A 23,702-nucleotide genomic window follows, 5' to 3' on the forward strand; every position below is an offset into this window, starting at 1 on the left:
AAGTATTAATTTCCCCATCATTTTCAAAGACAGTTTGCTAGATGCAGTATTCTTGGTTGATAGTTGTTTTGTTTGTTTGTTTGTTTGTGGTACGCAGGTCTCTCACTGTTGTGGCCTCTCCCGTTGCGGAGCACAGGCTCCGGACGCGCAGGCTCAGCGGCCATGGCTCACGGACCCAGCCGCTCCACGGCATGTGGGATCTTCCCGGACCGGGGCACGAACCCACGTCCCCTGCATCGGCAGGCGGACTCTCAACCACTGCGCCACCAGGGAAGCCTGATAGTTTTTTCTTTCAGTGCTTTGAATATGTCATCCCATTCATTTCTGGCCTGCAAAATTTCTGCTGAGAAATCCATCCATAATCTTATGGAGATTTCCTCATATGTTACTAATCACTTTGCTGCTTTCAAGATTTTCTCTTTGACTTTAGACACTTGGGTTATAATGTATGTCAATGGAATTCTCTTTTGGTTTATCCCGGTTGGATGTTCTTGGAGCTTCTTGAATCAGTATGTCCATTTGTTGTCTCAGATTTAGAAAGTTTTCTGCCTGTTTTCTTTGAATAAGCTCTCTGCACCATCTCTCTCTTCTCCTTCTGGGATTCCAATAACATGTATTTTGATCCACTTGATAATGTTCCGTAAGTCCCTTAGCCTTTCTCCACTTTATTTATTTATTTTTTTTGGCTGCGTTGGGTCTCCCTTGCAGCGTGCGGGCTTTCTCTAGTTGCGGTGAGCAGGGGCTATTCTTCATTGCGGTGCACAGGCTTCTCTTGTTGTGGAGCACGGCCTCTAGGCACGCGGGCTTCAGTAGTTGCGGCACGCGGGCTGTAGGGTGCACGAGTTTCAGTAGTTGTGGCACATAGGCACTAGAGCGCAGGCTCAGTAGTTGTGGTGCACAGGCTTAGTTGCTCCGCAGCATGTGGGATCTTCCCGGACCAGGGATCGAACCTGTGTCCCCTGCATTGGCAGGTGGATTCTTAACCACTGTGCCACCAGGGAAGTCCCTTTCTCCACTTTTTAAAAAGTCTCTTTTGTTTCTTCTCCTCTCATTTGATGATTTCACATGACTGATCTTCAAGTTTGCTGATTCTGTCTTCTGCCTGATCATGTGTGCTGTTGAACCCTTTTAATGAATATTTCAGTTCAGTTATTGTATTTTTCAGTTCTGTTATTTCTGTTAGGTTTTTTAATAGTTTCTTTTTCTTTGTTGATATTCTCACTTCATTCATGCATCAAATTCCTGATTTCATTTAGTTGTCTGTGTTCTCTTTTAGGTTATTGAGTATCTTTATGATCACTATTTTAAAGTCTTTGTCAGGTAGCTCATAGATCTGCATTTCTTTAGGGTCAGTTTCTGGAGTTTTATTTTGATCCTTTGATTAGGCCATGTTTCCATTTCTTTATATGCCTTATAACTTTTTGCTGCGATTTGAGCATTTGAAAAAAAAACACCTCTCACAGTCTTTGCATACTGGCTTTGTTCAGGAGAAGATCGTCACTAATCAGTCTGGCTGGAGGTTCTAGGACCTCTCAAACCATTTCTGATCTCTTTCACCCTCTGGCTTCTGACTATGGAACTGCAGCTCTAACAGTTCACCTCTGTTTTCAGCAGCTTCCAGACTCTGGCACCAGGCTTGTCAACTCTAAGTCAGGCGAGACAGAAACCAATCACTCGGGCAGCTCCCAGGCAAGCCAGAACATGGGAATCATGGTCCAGTTTTTTGTTTCTGTCCCAGGGGAGGATCCCTGGTATGGAGGATTTCCTCCCAGTTTCCCCTTGCTATACTGTGTAGGGGAAGGAGCATGAAAGGCATGCCAAACGCCACAAAATTTCCTACCCCTTTTACTTGAATCCCTTTTTGGTTTTATAAAAGCCTGGGTGCTGTAGCTTCTCACCTGATCTCTAGAGTTCTTAGAGAGATAGTCTAGCCTATCTTTTGTTGTCAACTTGGTGTCTCAGTGGGAGTAGGAGGGCCTGTAGCTTCCTAGTCTACCATCTGACTGATGTCATTATCCATTGTGCCTTTTTTAAGAGCAAGGAGAACCTTCCTGAAATCACCCAACAGACTTAATTCTCATACCTAGTTGGCCAGATCTCTCTCATGGACCCATTTCCAACCAGTCACAACAAGGGAGTATAATTACCATGATTTGGCGTGTGTTAATCAGAATTCACGCACCAGAGTTAGTGAAGGACCCAGCATCTCATAAAGCCCATGGCCACTTGGTACCTGAACAGAAATGGCTTCTATTTGTAAGAAACAAGGAGGGTAATAGCTCTTGGGAGGCAACCGTTGTGTTCACCTTAAATGTTAAAATGTGGCTTGTGTCTTTTAGAGCTGAAGAGATTCCTCTGAAGATCTTGGCCCACAATGGCTTGGTTGGAAGACTGATTGGAAAAGAAGGCAGAAATTTGAAGAAAATTGAACACGAGACAGGGACCAAGATAACAATCTCATCGTAAGCCTCTTGTTCAGATTAATTGTGCCCAATAATGGAGAATTTGAGCATTTTGATATATCCAACTCATTCATCTGCTTGAAAGTGGGAATGTAATCATAAGTGATATGGTTATATTCAACACCATCAAAACAAATACATAAATAGTTACCAGTCAAACATTTTCTACTGTGGATTTGATCTAAGTCACTACAAAGATTTGAGATAAGATGGCAGATATTCTGTGCCACAGCGTGTGGTGTCTTCTCCCTGTCTCCTCCACCAAGACTTGTTTGTGATCCTTCTGGGATTTTATTTTTCCTTTTGAAAAAAGGAAATTTCTCTCTTTTTCCTGGTGGCCAGCTTGCAGGATTTGAGCATATACAACCCTGAAAGAACCATCACTGTGAAGGGCACAGTTGAGGCCTGTGCCAATGCTGAAATAGAGATTATGAAGAAGCTGCGTGAGGCCTTTGAAAATGATATGCTGGCTGTTAATGTAAGTGCCTACTGCTTTCTTCTCCACTGGTTTTCACATGTATTTTCAGGCAGGACCCAAGCCTCTCTAAGCATAATTGCCATTCAGAAAGTGAAGAAGCACTTTAGAATAGGTATGCAGAGTTATTCATGTCTTCTTGGGGCAAGGGCATTAGAATAATCAGGAAACGAACTAGTAAATTATGATAAGTGCACTGGACAAAATAGTATGGAGTCAACGAAATCACAACTTGGAAGATTTTAAAATGAGGAATTGCTTATGATGTATTGTTAATTAAAAGAATATATAAAAGTATATATAACTAGGGTTATAATTATGTAAAATAATATGGGTCAAAATGCCTGGAAGGCTATATATAAAAATCAAAATAGCTGGTATGTTAGAAAAGTGGGGTTTTTTTCCCCTATTTTCCAATTTTAAAAGTACATACTTTAAAAATAACTTCTGATTTTCATCTCTCACTGATCTGTTCTTTTATTTTTTTAATTAATTTATTTTTAAATTTTATTTATTTTTGGCTGCATTGGGTCTTCGTTGCTGCGTGCGGGCTTTCGCTAGTTGTGGCAAGCGGGGGCTGCTCTTCGTTGTGGTGCGTGGGCTTCTCATTGTGGTGGCTTCTCTTGTTGTGGAGCACGGGCTCTAGGCGTGCAGGCTTTAGTAGTTGTGGCACACGGGCTCAGTAGTTGCGGCACGCAGGCCCTAGGGTGCACGGGCTTCCGTAGTTGCGGCACGCGGGCTCAGTAGTTGTGGCTCACAGGCTGTAGAGCGCGGGCTCATTAGTTGTGGTGCACAGGCTTAGTTGCTCCATGGCATGTGGGATCTTCCCGGACCAGGGATCAAAGCCGTGTCCCCTGCATTGGCAGGCGGATTCTTAACCACTGCGCCACGAAGGAAGTCCCTGATGTATTTACGCCCAGTAAATGTTGTCATCCACCTCAGTTCTAATACTTCTAGCAGACTGATTTGGGTTTGTTCTTCCTGTTATTACTACTAGTTCCAACTTTTTAATGGAGAGACACCATTCTAAAGTTCATTCAGAAATCTTAAAAATATTTGTCCGTCAATCAAAGCACAAACTCAGCTCAGAGGAGTAAATTTTTTCATTTTTTATGGTAGTGATTTTTTTAACATATACAAAACAGGAAAGGATACTATGATAAGCTCTCATATGCCCATAATCCAACTTCAACAGTTACCAACTCATGGCCTGTTTTGTTTCATCTGAACCTTTATCCATGTCCCCACCCACCTTGGATGACTTTGAAGAAAATCCCAGACTTTGTATATAACATTTCACAGAAGAATAAATGTTGACGAAGGACTAGGTAGGTTAAACGCAGCCCCAGTTTCCTCACTGCAGCACTTTCCACAGGACCTTCTTACTCAGGTCAGTACTCTCTCTCCCACCTTACCCCAAATCCCCCCTTAGTAGCCCTTGTCACATCATAATTACGAGGCACAACGAGGAGAAGACTTCAGTGTGAACTTCTCCCCTGTTTGTGTGTATTTGTCTGTGAAAGTATCATCCGCTGATCTCATTTTCTTCTTTGGGGATCTTGATACCTTATGATAAACAGCTCTTTCCATGAACACCTGGAAATGCTGCAAAGGGTCTGGGTGCTCCAGACATCTTCCCCTGAGCATATATATCACTTAGGTTCATTCATGTCTGGGCTAAAGTCATGCATTGATAGGTGAATAACAGAACTACTAAATCTTATACATGAATGGGATCAAGGTCAAGGATCCTAGCTCTCCTATTCCAGACATTCTAAAAGAAGACAACTTACTGGGTGACCCTAGAGCCACAGATAAGAAAAGAGAAAATGTTAGAGCTTTGCTTAGCGTTCAGGGGGCAGTGGTAGGACAGGTTGGATACAGGCCAGGGTGGGCACTGCATCATTCCTCTGCCTCTGAAGGGGCAGCCTATGTGAGCATCCCCATATTTAAATGTGAAATTAGCAAGTGAGATGATCATGAAGCTGGCAACTAAATGGTAAAGAAGCCAAGGTTGTGAACCATTCTGAATATGGATAATGGAGTTTACATAAGTGGTATCTTAGTGAAGGGTCTGATCTTTCCCTGGATAGAGTTAGGAAAAACTATTAATCTAATATGTTTTAAACATATTCATCCAGCAAATATTTATTGAGTACTTACTATGTACCAGGCACTGAGCTCACAGCACTAAATAGGACAGTCTCTGTCTATAAGGAAACTGTGGTCTAAAAAGGGGAGAGGCAGCTACACAGGCCATTCAGATACCATGTGATGCCTGCTGTTGTAAGGAAACGTGGGCATGTTAGGAGAGCACCTTGAGCTGAGGCCTTTGGGGTGAGAGAAGGCTTCCTCGAAGAGGGGACACCTAAGCTCAGGTGAAACCCACATGACGAGTAGGATGTAGCCAGGTGAGGAGGGAGAGAAGCACATTTCTTGCAAGGTAGACAGTGTTGGGGTGGGGGGGTCCAGAGGAGAGAGAGGAGGACGACCGGGCAGAGTGGAGGTAAAGGGTTAGCAGGAGAGATGCTGGTGAGGTGGCCTGGGTCCCCAGGAAGAGCCTTGCTTGCTGTGTTAAGATGTGTAGACACTCTCAAGGCAGCAGAGAACCTTTGAAGGGAAGCCACAGTCAGGTTGAGGTCTGGAGAGCTCACCCCTGCAACACGGTGAGGAAGAGGCCCACGGGGCCTGGGCGGAGCTGATTCATTAGGAGACCCTGGTGCCACCCAGGCAAGAGATGGAGGTTGACCCAGGCAAGCTGGACCTCTCAGGTCTCCTCCCCTCAACTTTTTCTCCATTTTTATTCCCAGCAACAAGCCAATCTGATCCCGGGGTTGAACCTCAGCGCACTTGGCATCTTTTCAACAGGACTGTCCATGCTGCCTCCGCCAGCAGGGCCCCGAGGAGCTCCCCCCGGTCCCCCCTACCACCCTTTCACTGTAAGTAGCTCAGTTCTCAGGGGTTTGCTCATACGCTCCTCCAGGCAGCAGCATTTCTCTGCCATGTTGAATCAGAGCCAGAGCCTTCATTTGGAGGCTGTGCTCATAAGGGATTGTAGAATGAATTCAACAGTTCTTAGGACTTCTTCCTAATGGACAGATTAATGTTACTAAACCATCTTCTAAGTATGTGCTCTTAAACATATAGTATATGTCATATCTGGGAAGGAAAGAGACTACTAGCAAATTCATTAGCTAGAAGCCTACTCATTGTAAGAAAAGGATTTGTTAGCTCAAATCAGAACCTTCATGAGTGTTGTTCACCTACTAAGATATTAGGGTACCTGGATGACTCATGTATAAAATTCCCACCTGTGTCTATGACTCAAATTCATTATATTCTATTAATAGGCAGTTTTAAAAAGAAAATAACACAGTGTCTAGATTTCTAAACACTTAGCACAATGCCTGGCATCTAGTAGATTCTCAGTAAGTATTTATTGTTTGAATCATAATTAATAGTGGCAGAAGAAATGTGAACTTTCTGCGTTTTCTGCTTGTTCGCATTCTCAAGCATCATCAGGATCAACAGATTACCAAATTAGGGCTCAGGGTACTTGACAGCTTTTTTTTTTTCATTCCTAATTCTTCTCCACACATACTACTTATTTTTTAAGCAAACTAATTTTCTCCCAGTGTTTATACTGTTTAAATGGGAAGAATCAGGTTGGAGAACATTAGCTTAACCACTGCTTTCTTTTGAGAGGTGGTCCCTGGTGTGTAGTAGGCATTGCAGTGTCGGAATTCCTAGTAACTCTTTGGGTCTCTGTAGAGAGGTAGGATGAACCCACTGTGCTGTTTTGTCAACAAAATACAGACATGAACTTGCACCCACCTCCTTAGTCACAAAAACATACACATTCTGTCATCTTGTTTATATACAGCTCTTCTGAGTCATTTTTAAATCTCCATACCGTAGAGTTATATACATTTTCCCTTAAACTAAAGGATAGGGTCCAATATTGAGCTGTGTGTGTGTGTGTTAGAGGGAGCTGGGAATATGGCAGGAGGGAAATGGCAGCTGTTATAGTCATGTAGCTGCTCTAAGGAGGGAGAACAGCTATGAGAGGTGCATGTCCCCGTATCTTTGCTGAGATTTGAGAATGACCGAGCCCAGTACAATGAACTGGCATTTAGACACATCTCATTTCTTGGGAGAAAGACTGTACATACTGCTCCACAGAAGATAACTTCAGAAGCCTCTCAACCTAAGTAACGTAAATGGTGGGAGAAAAAAGATATAATACAATAGACCACTTCTAAAATTGATAATCTAAAAGAGAGGTCAGCAAACGACAGCCTGAGGCAGCCCACCACTTATTTTTGTAAATAAATACATCTGTGAATGTTTGTTTACGTACTGTCTGTTTGCTTTCCTGCTGTGATGGCAGAGTTGAGTAGATGCAGTAGAGACCCTGAGGTATGCAAAGCCTAAAATATGTATTTGGCTCTTTACAGAAGATTTTGCAGACCCCTGAACTAAAACAAAAAGAGAACTTTTCATATGATAGCAGAATATTTTCTAAACTTGAAAATAGGTTTTGCCATTTTGAAAGCTTCCTTCACATCTGAGATTTTTTACTAAAATAGTAGAATAATGATTTTACTGAAATAGTTTCTGTTCTTTATAAAATAGATTTTAAATAAAATTTCTTCTTTAAGCTAAAAGCCATGTAGTTCTGATCTTGAGCCCATAGGTCAAGATTAGATTCTAACCCAAAGCACACAGTTGCCCCAAATCTGCAACAGTACATCTCCTGCAGACCTCTCTCTCTGACAGCTGCAGAACTCAGGGCAGGCATGGAGGTGGCCATCGCCACCCACCTGTGCAGAATCTAGAACCTGTACTGCAGGATTGAGGGCTTCCCTAGTGGGCTCAGGCCTCCTGAGAAGGACAGGGTAGGATGGGGTGGTGGGGATACTTCAAATACTTATAAAATATTATTGCTTGCTTGTCACAAAGGCATTCAGATTTCAAGGAACTAGGTTATTTCCTGGTTGCTTTTGTGCATCACCAAACTCTAGCGCTTTTGCTCTTAGCATCCAAAGGTCAGGAAGTCTGTGCACCTCTTTGCAGCTGGCTCACACATGCACAAATTGGTCTCTCAACTCTGGAAGCTTCTAATGTATGTGTGTATGTATGAAAATTACCATTATCATTTTCTGGTTATAAAAGTAATATGTGCAAAGTATTTAAGAAGCAAATAATACAAGTGCAGGTTTTTTCTTAATCTAGAAATAATCAGTGTTTCTGTGTATATGTGTGGGTATATATACAATTTATATATACATGTATAATGTATTAAATATATAGGTGATATGTGTGTGTGTGTGTGTGTGTGTGTGTATTCCAAATTTTCACTCTACAGTGGAAATCCTTGTATATATATCTTGGTTCTTTTATCCAGCTATTTTCTCAATAAATTCCTGGAAATAGACTTGCGGAGCCAAAGAATGTATAAATTTTATATGTAACTATAAAAAATATAAATATTGATAAATGATAAATTTTGATACATAAAGAATATACTACTTTTCCTTCCTATCTGGTATGTGACAGAGAGGTGTTTTTTTCCTCCTATACTCACTACCAATGTAATTATTCCTTGCAATCTGATACTTTAAAGGGTGCTATTATGAGATTTAACACTGGGGCTTATTGGCCATTTTTTTCCCTCTCTAATGAATTGTCTTTTTGTATCCCATGCCCATCAGTCTATTAAGAGGCAGTATAGATTCTGGAGTCAGGCTGCCTGTATTTGAATCTCTGCACTATATCACTTGTTATTTTTAACAAACTTGGGCAAGTGACTTAACCTCTTTGTGTCTCCATGTCCCTGTCTATAAGATGGGGGTAATAATAGTACACATATCGTGGGGTTGTTAAATAAGTAAAAACCTGCACACAGTAATTGCTATGTAAATCTTAGCTGCTGTTGTCATTTACCGCCATCTTTTTCTTAATGATTTGTAACAGCTAATTACATATTAAAGCTGTTAACCATTTGTCATGTTGTAAATATCTTCCACCAGCTTGTCATTTCTTTTTGCTTTATTTGTGGTGTCTTGTGCCATAGTAAATTCTTTTTTTGGCTTAATTTTTTTACCTTTTTTTTCTTTCTTCTTTATAAAATTAATTTTTATTAGAGTAGAGTTGCTTTACAATGTTATGTGAGTTTCTGCTATGCAGCAAAGTGAATCAGTTATACATATACATATATCCACTCTTTTTTAGATTTCCTTCCCGTTTAGGTCACCACAGAGCATTGAGTAGAGTTCCCTGTGCTATACACTAGGTTCTCATTAGTTATCTATTTTATGCATAGTAGTGTTTATATGTCAGTCCCAATCTCCCTCTTCCTCCCACTTCCCCTTCCCCCCTTGGTAACCATAAGTTTGTTCTCTACATCTGTGACTCTATTTCTGCTTCACAAATAAGTTCACCTGTACCATTTTTTTATATTCCACATATAAGCGATAATTTGATTTTCTCTTTCTGACTTCCTTCACTCTGTATGACAATCTCTAGGTCCATCCACATCTCTGCAAATTGTGCCATAGTAATTTAAAATAGATACTTTTTGAACAATCGAACTATGCTGTGTGAAGTAAATAGTAAACGTTTCCTTTCAGTCTTCCTTCTCTTACCCAAATTTCACCCAGCAACCACTCCCCAGAAGTATAGCACTATTATGTTTTAAAATATGTTTTATGAGCGTATATAATCCTATAATCATATTATTCCAAACAAATGGAATCATGCCACACACAATGAATTACTGTGTTTTTTATTTGTTTGTTTCCATTTTTTACTTACTGTGGGCATCCTTTCCATATTTAGAACTAATTCTCTTTGATGGCTATGTAGTATTCCATTGTATGAAATTTACTATAATTTTTCTACTGAGCATACTATTTTTCTACATTTGGGTTGTCTCTAGGCTTTCTCTCCTACAAATAGTGTCAAAATGAATATCCTTATACATAAATGTGTGAATATATCTAAAAGTAAATTCTAAGACTGCAATTATTGCATCAAAGGGGAATGTATTTTAAATTTTCACATTTCCCTTCAGCAGAACTTACGCAGAAATTTTAAGAATTAAGATAGTTAAATCAATGATGTTTTCCTTTATGGACTTCTGGCCTTTGTTGTTATGCTAAGAAAAAGCCTTCTGCCATCTAAGACTATAAAATATTCTCCCAAGTTTTCTTACAGTAATTTTGAGTTGTTGCTTCTGGGGGATCATAGTTTATTATTCACAGGGAATTTATCTTAACTTGTACTTTGAGATAGGGATCTAACGTTATTTTTTTTCCAAATAGCCAGTTTTCCGAAAGTCACTTACTGAGAAATGCACCATTTCATCACTCAATTTGAAATGGCAGCTTTGTTGTTCGCTTAATTCCCACTGAGTCATATTCCTGGGCTCTATTCTGTTCCATTCATCTTTTTGTCTACACTGCAGTTACTATAGTTTTATAGCGTCTTTGACAGTTTCAACAATCTTTTTTTTCCTCAAAGGTTGAATTGGAAAGATGGTCAACTTATACTATACTTGGGAAAATTAATATGTAGGAATTTTCTGTTCCTTGAAGATTTGATACAATCCATCCATAAAAATTCTGGGCCTAGTACCTTTTGTTTGGAGAAAGATTGATCATTTATAACCTTTTCAATTTCTTATATTTTCCTATGAAAGTATTCATCTCTCTTTTCATACTTAGTGACACAAAGCTGTGCAGAGCAAACTGTTGCCTTTTAAAGCTGCGAACTTGCGAATCTCTCTCTCTTTTAATTCCTAACATCATATATTTCCTTTCCGTTCTTTTTCTTGATCAAATTTACTAGGGATTTTTCTTTTAATTTTTAAGTAGTTAAGGGTTTCTTTTTTGTTATCCTATAATTGTTTCCTATACATTTTGTACTCAAAGAATGTTATTGGAACATCTCTGATTCTTGTGGTCTTGCTCATGCATGATCAAATTTTGGAAATCATGGGCACTTGGAAAGATGTACCTTCTCTGATGGACTCAAAGTTGTGTATATGGCTGTAAAATCAAGCTTTTAATTGGTGGCTTGTATCCTCTATTTTATTATTTTTATCTCTATGACTTACTACATTTTGAGAGCAGTTTACTGTTCTCCCACTATGATTATGATTTTTCAAATTCTTTATTTCTAACAGATTTTTGTTTAATGTATTTTTATTATATTACTCTATAAATAACCTGGAATTTTAGTACAAATTATTAAATTTTCTTTCTAAGTCAATACACAGTCTCATATTTCACAGTTATTTAGAATTAACTAAACTTTTCTTACTGGTCTCTTTGCTCACTACAGATGGTTTCTTGAATTCCATATCCTCTTATTTTTTGAGTTATTCGTTTTCGTTTCTTTGTTTTTCTGGAGTAGTTCCTCAAACAACTTTTTTTTCAGGAATAATTATGTAAGTAGTATAATTTCTAAGCTTTTCTATACCTGAAAATGCCTCCCCCGCCCCACTTCATATGTGAATGAAAGTTCAACTAGGTATCTAAAAATTCTAGGGTCTTAGTTCCTTTAGAACTCTGAAAACATTGTTGCTACCAGTCTGAGTTCTCTTACTTTAGTAGGTAACTTTTTTTTTTCTTTTGTCTAAGTTTTTTGCCTTTTGTAGTATTTTACTGATACCCTTGGAAATCAGAAATCTGACTCTGAGCCCTTTAATCTGAACATTCAAGTTTTTCATTGGTTCAGGAAAACCTTCTGCGTCTGTAATTAATTTTAGCATTGCCTCTCTTCCCTCCACTCCATTTCCTCCTGGAGTTTCCACTTTATGGAGAGAGAGTAGATCTTCCCACTCTACTCGTCTTGTCTGAGTCCTTCCTCTTGTTTTGCGTGAGTTAATCTTCTTGTGCACTGATTGGCTTTTCAAGAGTGTCCATGCTGCTATTTGTATGACTTCTATGGAGTTTTTACTCCACAAGTCATGTTTTTAATTTCTAAGATCGATCTAGTTCTCTGATTGGCTTCCCTCATAGCAGTCTACTCACATATTAAAGCACTGCCCTCTTGAATCTCACTGAGAAATAAAGCAGACTTTTTAGAAAAGCTCTCCCTCTTTCCTGAATTAATTCACTGAGATCATTTTCTTGCCTTGCTCAGCTTTGCTCCCCTCTTCCATGCTGCTGATTCACTGTATATGTCCAGTGAGTTTTAATTGTCCATTCATGTACTTAAACTCAGCAGAGGGCATATTAGAATCCTTAGGGGAGCCTTATCATAACTACACCATGGGCCCCACCTGAACTAATAAATTTGGAATGTTCCAGAGGAGGGCAGTGTTGGGTTAAGATCTTGGGACGCAGAGTCAGACACAGAAATCTGTGCCCAAACCTTGGCTCCACCTCTTGCTAGCTTACCAATTCCTGGTCCGCCTCAGCTTCTGAGGTGGTCCTCTGAGAGCTCACAGGGGTGATAGGCAGGGGCTGGAAGGAGGCAGTGGACAAGCTGGGATAGAATGGTGCACCTTCTGAATCTTGAAAAGCTCTGCCCATGACTCTGACCAAGTCCACTCCCTTCCTCCCATGTCCGTATCCCTGGTTCCCAGGGAGAGCACCTGCCGTCTTTATAACAGAACTCTGTCATCACACTACGGCTAGTTATATTTTTGAACCTAATTTGTATGCCTGACCCTTGCCCTCTTTACTACCCCTTCAACACCCCTCTCTCTTTCTGCTCCCTGATTTCTTCATGATTCAGAATATCACCTAAATGATACATCAAATGGTCATACACAACAGCTAGGAACTGAGGACCCTGCAGTTCTTCCAGAAAGAGCAGGGCCAACTTAAAATTGAATTCCATTCTAAATGTTCATGAGTATGTTTGATATATACGCCTCTACTACCCCCAGCGTAGTCAAGCACAGAGGAAACGCAGACACTAGTTGCCCTCAAACGGAATTTGAAATGAACCAGTGGATAATAGTGACCCCCTGCACCCTTGCTGCCTCTCCTTTTGGGGAAGCATACCTGGCAGGGGCACCTTCACCATAACCTCTTCTCCCCCCCCATATCCCAAATCATAATTCTTTTGAAACACTCAAAAGTAAAGTAGCTTCTCCCTCATAAAATATGTGGGGACCCTCAAACTGAGACAGTAAAAGCCCAGTTGCCATTTTAGGGTTGTGGTTCCATCCCGCCCACCCCACTCTGGGGCCCCAGTTTGTCAGCTGGCTACAGCCTGCTTTCCCATTAAAGAGAACATTTATTTAAGTCATGACAGGTTACTTTTTGGTCATTATGACTAAGCTTCTCTTCCAGTTGAGGTTGTGGACTCCATGTAAGCATGGGGGTGGGGGGAATGGAAAGTGTGCTCTGATAAGTGATAAATAAGTACGCACTTAACACTCAGTAGTTCAAGCCATACGGTGCCTGATGATGGATTCTCCATTCCTGTGACCTCATTGAATGCCACGTAACGTCCTTCAGGGGCATCCATTGTACTTTGGGTCAAATCCACGTCCAAATCAAGGCCCACGGAGCCCTCCCTGCGTGATCTCACACTACCTGCCTCCCCATGCCATCAGGCTGTTCTCTCAGTTGCTTTCACCATACTGGCCTCTTTTCTGTTTTCCAAACAGACCAACCCCTTTCCTAGCTCTGCACCTCTCAGAACCCTGCTTAGAATGTCTCTTCCCTAGTGCCTTGCATGGGGCTCCATCTCCTCCGTGGGTCCCAACTCAGAGGTCACCTCCTCCAAGAGGCTTCCCAGACCCTCCAGCTGAAGTTGCCATCCCACTCATCTCGGCAGCTACCCATCCTCATAGCCTCCTGTTCGTTTCTTTCACATGCTTGTCTGCCTCTCCAGTAGAACCTAAGTTCTGTGGTGGCAGTGACTGACCTTTTTTGTCTCAATAGCTGTGTCCCCAGCACCTAGAGCAGTGCTTTGCTCAAATATCTTTTGGATGAATGAGTAAACAATTGAATGAACTCCCACAACAGTATTGTAAGCTCTGGATATTATTTTAATCCACTTGTGGATGAGGTTCAGAAAAGCTGAATAAATTATTCCAAGTTGTATAGAACTAGTGATTCAGACTCAAGTCTTCTGGGTCTTCTGACTCCAAAAACCAACTTATATACACAAAGGCTAATGACAGCCTCAGCTAGAAACAAGTTCCTGATTGCCGAGTTTTGGGGTTCTTTCTCCACAACAGTTTTCCAGCTGTAACTCATGAATAAAAAGAGGACTGGGGAATTCTTTCTTTTTATCCTTTTATAGTTCATCGCCTCCCCTCACCCAAGTGGTAGATCTAAATTTGATATAGTGTTTATATTGGGAGTATTTGAACCCAGAATGGAGCTACACTTGTGGTTTGTCTATTTTGAGGCCAAATCACAATTCAAAAGAATTATTTCTGCCGAGAGCTGAAGGAAAAGCTCTCCAGGCGAGAGGAGGGCAGAAGCATCCTTTCCCCAAGGTAGAGCTTTGTCTGAGCAGAAAAGCTGCAGGAATTCTCCCTGACCCGCCGTGGCCCAGGAAAGGGACCTGCACTGAGAAGAGTCTGGAGCTCATGCTCTTCAAGAAAGAGGCAGGCCCAAGTGAGCCAAACGTCTTCACTCAGCTTCCTTTCGAAAGTGGACGTCTGCCAGAAGAACGCTGATCTCATAGCCCCCTCTTGTGGCCTTGAGGTGTCACTGCAGCCTCTTTCCAAGTCGTGAGAGCAGAGGCTTGCATTACAGGATCGTTCCCTTCCTTTGGCAAAGCTCTGTCCCCTGCAGGTGCTGTGGACACTCAGAGCACGCTTGGAGGAAGTTCCCCACCGTGTTCACATCTCTTTTCCCCTGAAGTCCACTATCCAAACTCAAAAAGAGGAATAGTTTCATTTTTGTCCCTAATGAGTCCAAAGGCAAAGTTATGCTCTGGAACTCAGAATCCAACTGGACATTCAGGAGACAGAGGATACCAGGAGATTTGTTCAAGGACCCTCAAATGAAAGCTAGGTCCCCTAACTTCAAGCCTCCAACTGGTGTCTGACCACTGCTAGATGGCCCCTCAGGGATTGGTTCCATGGTGCCCAGAACTGTCCACCTCCCTTCCTGTAATAGGCATGTCAGCATTTACTTGGCCTTATGTGTAACGCACAGTGAACTAGACATTGCTGACTCTACTTAATGTCCTGCCCATAAAATATATAAATGCAGATGTATTCCTGTCTTGCAGGACTATTGTGAGGATTAAGAGAGCTTATGGGGAATTCCCTGGTGGTCCAGTGGTTAGGACTCCACGCTTTCACTGTAGGGGGCATGGGTTCGATCCCTGGTCGGGGAACTAAGGATCCCACATGCTGCGTGGCACAGCCAAAAATAAATTTATTTTTTTTAAAAAGAGTTTATGGATAAAGTATCTACCACAATGCCTAGGACACAGTAGGTATTCAATCAAAAGCAGCTACTTTAAAAATTAACGCTACTTTCCTAATAGCTCTGTTTTCTTCTACCACATCTGCCTCCCTGTCCCCTGCTTCCCCCTCCCCCTCCACAATACGTATTTATTCATTCATTTTCTCTCCTCAGTTTCGTTTTCAATTTCTCTACTCTCAGTCTCTCCATTCCTTCTGAGATTCTCTGGGCGCTCACTGACCTGACTTCCCAGGAACACTTCGCTTGTTTAGAGTAACTCTTGGATTTGTCCTGGCACTCTGTTTCTTTAATCTGTGGTTCATAATTCCTCAGACAGTAGAAACCACTGGCGCTTCCTCTCTGCCTGAGGGCAGGTTAAAAAGTGCGTGAGCATGTGCCCTCCTCTGGTGGGTTCCTGGGAAGCCTAGACCATGACTCAGCTTGGAAATGATGAATATCCAGCCCAGCCAGTGCTCCGTGAGGGAAGGAAGCAGAGGTCCGAGCTGCAGAGGCACAGGTGTGCCTTTAGGACAGCGCGGCCCGGTGGTGGTGCCGGGAGCCTGTGTTGTGTGTGGGAATCTTGCCTCCCTGGGTTTGGTGAGCTGCCCTATGGGCCCTGCTGACTGACGGTTTCTCTCCTGCTGCAGACCCACTCCGGATACTTCTCCAGCTTGTACCCCCCTCACCAGTTCGGCCCGTTCCCGCATCATCACTCAGTAAGTGCCCACAGTTCAGCCCCATCTGCCACTCGTCCCTCTCCTGTGGCCGGTGCCGCTCAGTCCTTGGCAGACTGACCAGTGCATGCTCACGGTGTGCGTGCCGGGTCCCCTGGTTCCAGGCTGTCCTGGGAGTGACACATTGCAGGGCATCAGCACACCAGACCGCCCGGCACTCAAGGGCACTGAGCGGCCCTTCAGCATCCTGCTGGTGCTCACAGATCCCACAGGTGGCCGGAAACTGGTGCAGAGGAGCAATCAGCAGGTCAGATTAGGAGGTGGTGTTGGGCTAAAGAACAGAGCCTCCAAAGTTCTTTAATAAAGTCTAGCAAGTGGGCCGTGTCATGCCCTCAGACCCCTACAGACAAGAACAGCAAGGGCCCCTGGCGGGCTTGCCTGTGTCTCTGGGCCGTCCCCTCGCAGCCTGTTCAGGGCAGGTTTAATTACACTCTCGTTTTGAACCCAGTCCCCCTCCAGTGAAAATGCCGCTCCTGCCCACTAGGTGGGAGGGCAGCTCTCCATTCCTGCTAACAAAGTGCCTCAGGCCAGGTGTGCTTAATAGCTACTGATTCCTTGGATGAAGACGCAGGAGACATACACATCACATTTGAACTTGACAGAAGGCCCGTGGACAGACAGCTTGCTGTGTCCAGCAAATTCAGAGCTCCCCAGGAGGAGTTTGCACTCTAGTGGTTGTGTAGTTGGTGTGGATCCTGTTCAAGTTCATCCCTCCAGCTTCCTCCCTGCAGCGCCCTAGGCCCCAGAAGAAGCCCATGCAGCATCCGGCCATTGCTCCGTTACTGCTGAGTGCCTGAAGGAGCAGCCCCAGTAGGAATGATGTCGTCTGTCTTGTCTTGTCCTGTCCTTCCAGTATCCAGAGCAGGAGATTGTGAATCTCTTCATCCCAACCCAGGCTGTGGGTGCTATCATCGGGAAGAAAGGGGCGCACATTAAACAGCTGGCCAGATTCGCCGGGGCCTCCATCAAGGTAAAGCCGCTCTTGACAGCTGCCCCTGTCCCACCCTCTTCCACCCCCATCGCCACCCCATGTCCCTTGTTCCTTCTGTCCGTCCCGGGCAATTCTTACACCATCCATAAAATCCTCCAGGACCTGGAAAGCCTGCCTTCCGGACTATTCCCATGTGCACTCATCTTTACCTCTCTCACTCCTTTTTTGTTCCACTAACAAATGAATTAGGAAAAAATACTAGTAATACGTAAGCCAACCTGGTCCTCTTTGGGCTACCATAGTCCTCAAGATAAAGCAAAGGCTGAGGATTCTCCCAAGTGAAGGGAGTGAGCCTAAGGAGAGCGATAATTTATATTCAGCAGTTGTCAGTGCTTTGATGCTTTAGTTAGTCTCCATTTCAGAAACCTTTGAACTTTGAAACAAAGAGCTTGAATGGAAAACTCTTTGAAAGGCAGTGATGAAGCCGCAGATAAACAAAAGCCGATGACATAACCTGAGCCGCGGCCTCCCGGTTGAGGAGAGAGGTCAGGAAGGAGGGCCCCTGATTCACCCGAGTGCAGACACAGCTGCAGTTACATTCCCACCGCCTGTCTCCTGGAGCACAATGGGAAGAGTCGGCAGAGAAGCTGAAAGGGGAGGATTATTTGACCCTGGTCCCGCTCCAAGCCCAGCTATCAGCGCTGACTCACGGGCAGAATGCTGAGCACGTCCCAAGCCTCGTGAAACGCTGTCGGAAACAAGAGTTCCCGTTGTTACGTAAAATAATTTGCTGCCATGGGACAACCCGGAATTCCGAACAAGAAGTCTCATGACTTGGAGAGAAAGAATGCTTACACTTCCTCCCTAAGAAGAGCTGGAATTTCTCCCACAGCAAGTGTGCTGGAGAAAAAACAAAAACAAAACATTCTGAGTAGTGCAGAACAAGGATTGCAGTGATACCATGAAAGAATTTTATGTAGGTAAATCATTTCCCCTCTCGGTGCTCGTTTATCTCACCTGCAAAGCCCGCAGATTGGAGGAGAGCCCGAGGTGGGGGCAGACGGTGGTGGAGCACCCGGGGCCTTTGCACCCGGCAGGCTTGTTGCAGGTGAGACCCCAGCCCAGGTACTGACTGGCTGTGCTGGGCCCGCCCTCTGTGTGGGACAGGTAAGGTATGGACGACCACTGGGCTGGCTGCACCCTGAGGGCCATTCTCAGTGTCCGGTCCTGTGGTCTGAGGTGCGATGCAGCGCAAGGGACAGAATGAGACAATTTCAACTAAAAGGGACTTGAGGGATCATTTCATCAAATCCTCTCTTTTTCCCCTGAGAAAAGGGAGACTGAGAGAGGGAACGGGAGATGGCCAAGGCACGCAGGTGGCAGGACTGGCTCTTAGATAGCAGTTCTGCCGACTTGTAGGCTACAGGGCACTTCCCAGGACTAATCGCAGCAATAACTCTCCACTTACCATTGCCCATAAGGAACTAGGGCCCAGTGTTTCATTGACATGTCAGTGGCCGCAAAGCTAAAGAATGTGAGGGCTGAGGTTGGACCGGGCTATCCTATTTTTGGTCCAATGTTTTTTCAACCTGAGTGCTATACCAGAGTCATTCCAGCAAGACTTTGGGAAAGTAGAGAAGGATCAACCCCTTGGGCTTCCCCCACAGCATCCCCATAGTCCCTCTCTGTCCCAGCAGAGTTGAGTGGTGGCATGACTTCTGTGATGGGCAAAGACAGCCGGGGACAGAATGGGCTCTGGCTCTCTCCAGAGTAGTAGAGAAAAAGAGAGGAAGCCAGGGAAACCAAAGATTGGCAAGAGACATATCCTACTTTTTAAAATCAATCTGGTTTTTGCTAGATTTCCTTTATCTTGACGGTTCTCTGACAGCATTTGTCTCTAAGGGTGATGATATCACTAATTCCAGAGAACCACCCCCAATCCTGCTCTACCAGTCTTCAGGGGCCCCAACTAGAGGCACATTTGATGCTGCTGGGGCGGGGGGAGAGCTTTACACTGACACGTGGGAGCAGAGTGCTGGAAGGGGGTGGGCTGAGTTGGGATCGGGCGGTGCACGCAAGAGGTGTTTCAGTTACAGGCGGGAGCTGAGCCCCTGTCGCCTGCCTTTCCTGCACATCATCTGGCCGACAGCCTTCAGAATGCCACACACAATTCCTGATCCTTGTTTCAGCCCTGCTCACCCGTGATCTTGGTGGTCACCTCATCTTTCTGCATCCCATTTGCTTCAGTCATAAAGTGGAGTCCTCATTCCAGGTCCTCTCAGGGAGTTGGCCTGGGGAGTGCTATTCCAGAACTGCAGGAGCACACGTGCGGCTCTCAAGAGTTCTGGGCTGGGCTGTGAATACTAGGTAGTGGAGAGACGGGGGGCTTTCTTTCAGGATCGGAACAAGGCAACTGTGAGAACTGATGGGGTCAACGTGAATTATGAATGAGCCTTTCAGCCCTTCTTGATTTGGGTGGATAAGAGCTGGGAACCACTGTGTCCGTGCTCCTGTCACTCTCATTTACTCTTGGAAATAAGGAGCAGATTTAGTGCCACCTATGGATGTAGAAGTAGAGATGAGAGTTCCCACTAGGGATCTTAAGGGCCAGTCTGTATGCAGCCTGCTGGAGGCTCTCAGTCCCCGGGACACGTCTGTTTTTTGGCTGAAGCTGCTGCCCTGCAGTTGAAGGCTGGCAGGTGGTCAGCCCACAGCCAAGGGAAGACCCCCCCCCAGGAAGCTCAGTGGTCGGTGACCAGTGTCTCACGTTCATCCTCGTGCCACCAAGTAGTCAGGGCCAGATCTTCTTTGAAGGTCTCATGGACAAGGTCAGCACAGGCCTTGGGTCTGTCTTCATGGTGAAGCTGGGACAGCGACACAGGACCCTGAGGCCTGCAGGTGCAGCCTGGCTTAGGACATGTACTGAGAGAAAACTAAAACCCTGTGGAGGTGGAGGTCTTCTTGCGGGAGCCAAGACTGAGACACAGTGGTTCAGAGATGATAACTTCAGACACGCCCCGTCAGTGGTGAATCATGTTCAGCTGAACAGCTCAGTCTCGGGGTTGGGGTCTCTGGGTGGTGTGTAGGACTTTATGAGGTGCATTTGTGTACTAACCTCACTCCTGGCTCATCCCTAAGTGCCTGGTGTACTTTTAGATCATTTAAAAGTAACTTTATGGGAATTCCCTGGTGGTCCAGTGGTTAGGACTCCGCGCTTCCGTTGCAGGGGGCACAAGTTCCCTGATTAGGGAACTAAGATCCCACAAGCCACGTGGCATGGCCGAAAAAATAAATAAATTTAACTTTAATTATGCTACATTGTATTTATTTTTAAAGCTACCTTAAAAGGTTTTTGAAATAAGGCAGGGTATGCGGGGAAAAAAATATGTAAAGAGGATCTAACAAAAAGATGTTCGGTTGTTCCATCTTGAGTTCTGTTACAAAAGACGTCAGAGTCACAGAGTGAGCGCTAGGAGGTTTTGAGCTTGCCAGGTTCAACTGCCATGTTTCATCTGTGGGGAGAGGAGGGGTTTGTAGAGCGCGCACTGGAACCAGGGTGTTCTCGTGCTTGCTCTGGTGCCATCGGTTGATTTCGTGTGCTACAGAGGAGCTGGTCCTAGTCACACCTGTCACTAACGGCCCTTTCTGCAGGCTGACTCCAACTTAACTCCTCTGTGGACCAGCCCTTCCTCGCTTCTGGGCCCTCGGTGGGCTAGTGGAGCTCCTTGGTGAAAGGAGGCTGGTCACACTGCTGGTGGGGGCAGGGACAGGCAGTAAGTACTAACTTGTTTCCAACTATTCCTGGGTGGCCAGAGACCCAAATTTGATACTGGGCACTACGGTCATAATCTCCTAAGACCCAGAGTGGAAGCAGCAGGGTCAGACAAAGCACCAGGTACAAAGGTGTGAGTCTTATAATCTCTTGCTAGTGGGTGTGCCATCCTCTTAGACAAGGAGGAGGAGCTCGGGGAACAGAGCCAAGCAGTAGCATTTCCCTCTTGCTTTGTGAACTGCAGATTGCCCCAGCAGAAGGCCCAGACGTCAGTGAAAGGATGGTCATCATCACCGGCCCACCTGAAGCCCAGTTCAAGGTCAGTGCCAAGAACCCCCTCAGCCCTGTAGCCCTGGATACAGGGCAGCCTGTTAGGGAAGGCTGAGGGCCTTTAGCAGGCGCAGCTGCCCCAGAGCCAGGTTCAGGCTCTTCTTTGGAGGCCCAACCTCCATTTCCCTTCCTTCTATAGTCCCACCCACCCTGTCTTCCCCCGCTCCAGGCTGCTCCCTCTGTGTGGAGCCCTCCTTTCCCTTCTTTCCCCTGGAAAAGTGGACTCTCTGTCAATGCCCAGTTAAGATGGCATCTCTGATCCCATTGGTCGTGGTTTTGAAGATGGGGCATAAACATGGGTGTGAGGGGAAATAGCACAGTTTGTTGGAAGTGTTGGGGGTGGGGGGCGGTGCACTGTTTTAATTTTTATTTTATATTGGAGTATAGTGCACTTACAATGTTGTGTCGGTTTTAGGTGTACAGCAAAGTGATTCAGTTATACATATACATATATCCATTCTTTTTCAGATTTTTTTCCCATATAGGTTAGTACACAATATTGAGTACAGTTCCTTGTGCTATACAGTAGGTCCTTGTTGACTATTTTATATATAGTAGTGTGTATATGTTAATCCCAAACTCCTAATTTATCCCTCCCCCCCACGTTTCCCCTTTGGTAACCGTAAGTTTGTTTTCAAAGTCTGTGTCTGTTTTGTAAATAAGTTCATTTGTATCATTTAGATTCCACATATAAGTGATATCATGATATTCCTCTTTCTCTGTCTGACTGACTTCCGTTAGTATGATAATCTCTAGGTCCATCCATGTTGCTGTAGTGGTATTATTTCATTCTTTTATATGGATGAGTAATATTCAATTGTGTGTGTGTGTATATATCTTTTGGTTGGAACATTTAATCCATTTACATTTAAGGTAATTATCAATATGTATGTTCTTATTGCCATTTTGCTAATTGTTTTGTATTTGTAGGTCTTTTTTCTTCCCTTCCTCTTTTTTTTCTTGTGATTTGATGACTATCTTAATGTTGTGTTTGGAATTGCTCTTTTGTGTGTGTGTGCTCCTGTTGTAGATTTTTGGTTTGTGGTTACCACAAGGTTTTGATATAGCAGTGTGTGTGTGTGTGTGTGTGTGTGTGTGTGTGTGTGTGTGAGATTGTTTAAAGTTGCTGGTCTCTTCATTTCAAATGCATTTCCAATATCCTGCATTTGTACTCTCCTCAGGATTGCTGGTTTTGATATCACATTTGTGTGTGGATGATTTCCTACCTTTACTGTATGTTTGCCTTTTACCGGTGAGCTTTTCCATTCGTAATTTTCCTGTTTCTAGTTGTGGGCTTTTCTTTTCCACCTAGAGAAGTTCCTTTAGCATTTGTTGTAAAGCTGGTTTGGTGGTGCTGAATTCTCTTAGCTTGTGCTTGTCTGTAAAGCTTTTGCTTTCTCTGTTGAATCTGAACAAGAGCCTTGGTGGGTAGAGTATTCTTGGTTGTAGTTTTTTCCCCTTTTATCACTTTAAATATATGGTGCCACTCCCTTCTGGCCTGCAGAGTTTCTGCTGAAAAATCAGCTGATAACCTTCTGGGGATTCCCTTGTATGTTATTTGTTGCTTTTCTCTTGTTGCTTTTAATATTTTCCCTTTGTTTTTAATTTTTGTCAGTTTGATTAATATGTCTCAGCATGTTCCTCCTTGGGTTTATCCTGTATGGGATTCTCTGTGCTTCCTGGACTTCAGTGAGTGTTTCCTTTCCCATGTTAGGGAAGTTTTTGGCTATTATCTTTTCAAATATTTTCTAGGGCCATTTCTCTTTTCTCCTTCTGGAACCCCTGTAATGCAAATGTTGGAGCATTTAATGTTGCCCCAGAGGTCTCTTAAATTGTCCTCATTTCTTTTCTTTTTTCTTTATTCTGTTCTGTGGCAGTGATTTCAACCAGTCTGTCTCCCAGCTCACTTATTTATTCTTCTGCCTCATCTGTTCTGCCTTTGATTCTTTCTAGTGTATCTGTTTGTTCTTTAAATCTTTTAGCTCTTTGTTAAATATTTCTTGTATCTTCTTGGTCTGTGCCTCCATTCTTTTTCCAAGATCTTGGATTATCTTTACTATCATTATTCTGAATTCTTTTTTCAGGGGGATTGCCTATCTCTAATTCACTTAGTTGTTCTTCTGAGATTTTATCTTGTTCCTTTGTCTGGAACATATTTCTCTGCTGTCTCATTTTGTCTGACTTTCTGTGTTTGTGGTCTCCGTTCTGCAGGCTGCCAGATTGTAGTTCTTGCTTCTGGTGTCTGCCTTAACCCCTGGCTGAGGTTGGTCCAGGGGCTTGTGCAGGCTTCCTGGTGGGACGGACTTGTGCCTGCCCGTGGGAGGGTGGAGCTGGGTCTTGTCCCTCTGGTGGGCACAGCCGTGTCAAGGGGTGTGTTGAGAGGTGGCTGTGGGCTCAGGATGACTTTAGGCAGCTATCAATGGGTGGGTCTGTATTCCCACCTTGTTGGTTGTTTGGCCTGAGGCCTGCAAGCACTGGAGCCTGCAGGCTGTTGGGTGGGGCCAGGTTTCAGTACCAAGATGGCGACCTCAGGGAGGAAGCATACTCACGCTGAGAAGTATTCCGTGGGGCCCCCGCCACCAGTGTCCTTGCCACTGCAGTGGGCC

The 23,702-nt window shown here is 44.1% G+C and overlaps 1 protein-coding gene across 5 annotated transcripts in view; it reads left to right on the top strand.

Annotated features, from left to right (window-relative positions):
- IGF2BP2 (insulin like growth factor 2 mRNA binding protein 2) overlaps positions 1-23,702 on the top strand; it is a 159,584-nt gene that overhangs the window by 130,376 nt on the left and 5,506 nt on the right. For 3 of the 5 annotated variants that reach the window (XM_060298314.1, XM_030861426.2, XM_060298316.1), the window contains exons 8-13: positions 2,340-2,462; positions 2,805-2,940; positions 5,748-5,876; positions 15,977-16,045; positions 16,917-17,033; positions 21,011-21,085. In XM_060298314.1, coding sequence (XP_060154297.1) covers positions 2,340-2,462; positions 2,805-2,940; positions 5,748-5,876; positions 15,977-16,045; positions 16,917-17,033; positions 21,011-21,085 — 649 coding nt within the window. The remainder of the gene's footprint in view (positions 1-2,339; positions 2,463-2,804; positions 2,941-5,747; positions 5,877-15,976; positions 16,046-16,916; positions 17,034-21,010; positions 21,086-23,702) is intronic. The other 2 variants (XM_060298315.1, XM_030861444.2) reach the window with 1 other exon arrangement.

The sequence above is a fragment of the Globicephala melas genome, chromosome 4 (assembly GCF_963455315.2).
Source record: "Globicephala melas chromosome 4, mGloMel1.2, whole genome shotgun sequence".
Taxonomy (NCBI): Eukaryota; Metazoa; Chordata; class Mammalia; order Artiodactyla; family Delphinidae; genus Globicephala; species Globicephala melas.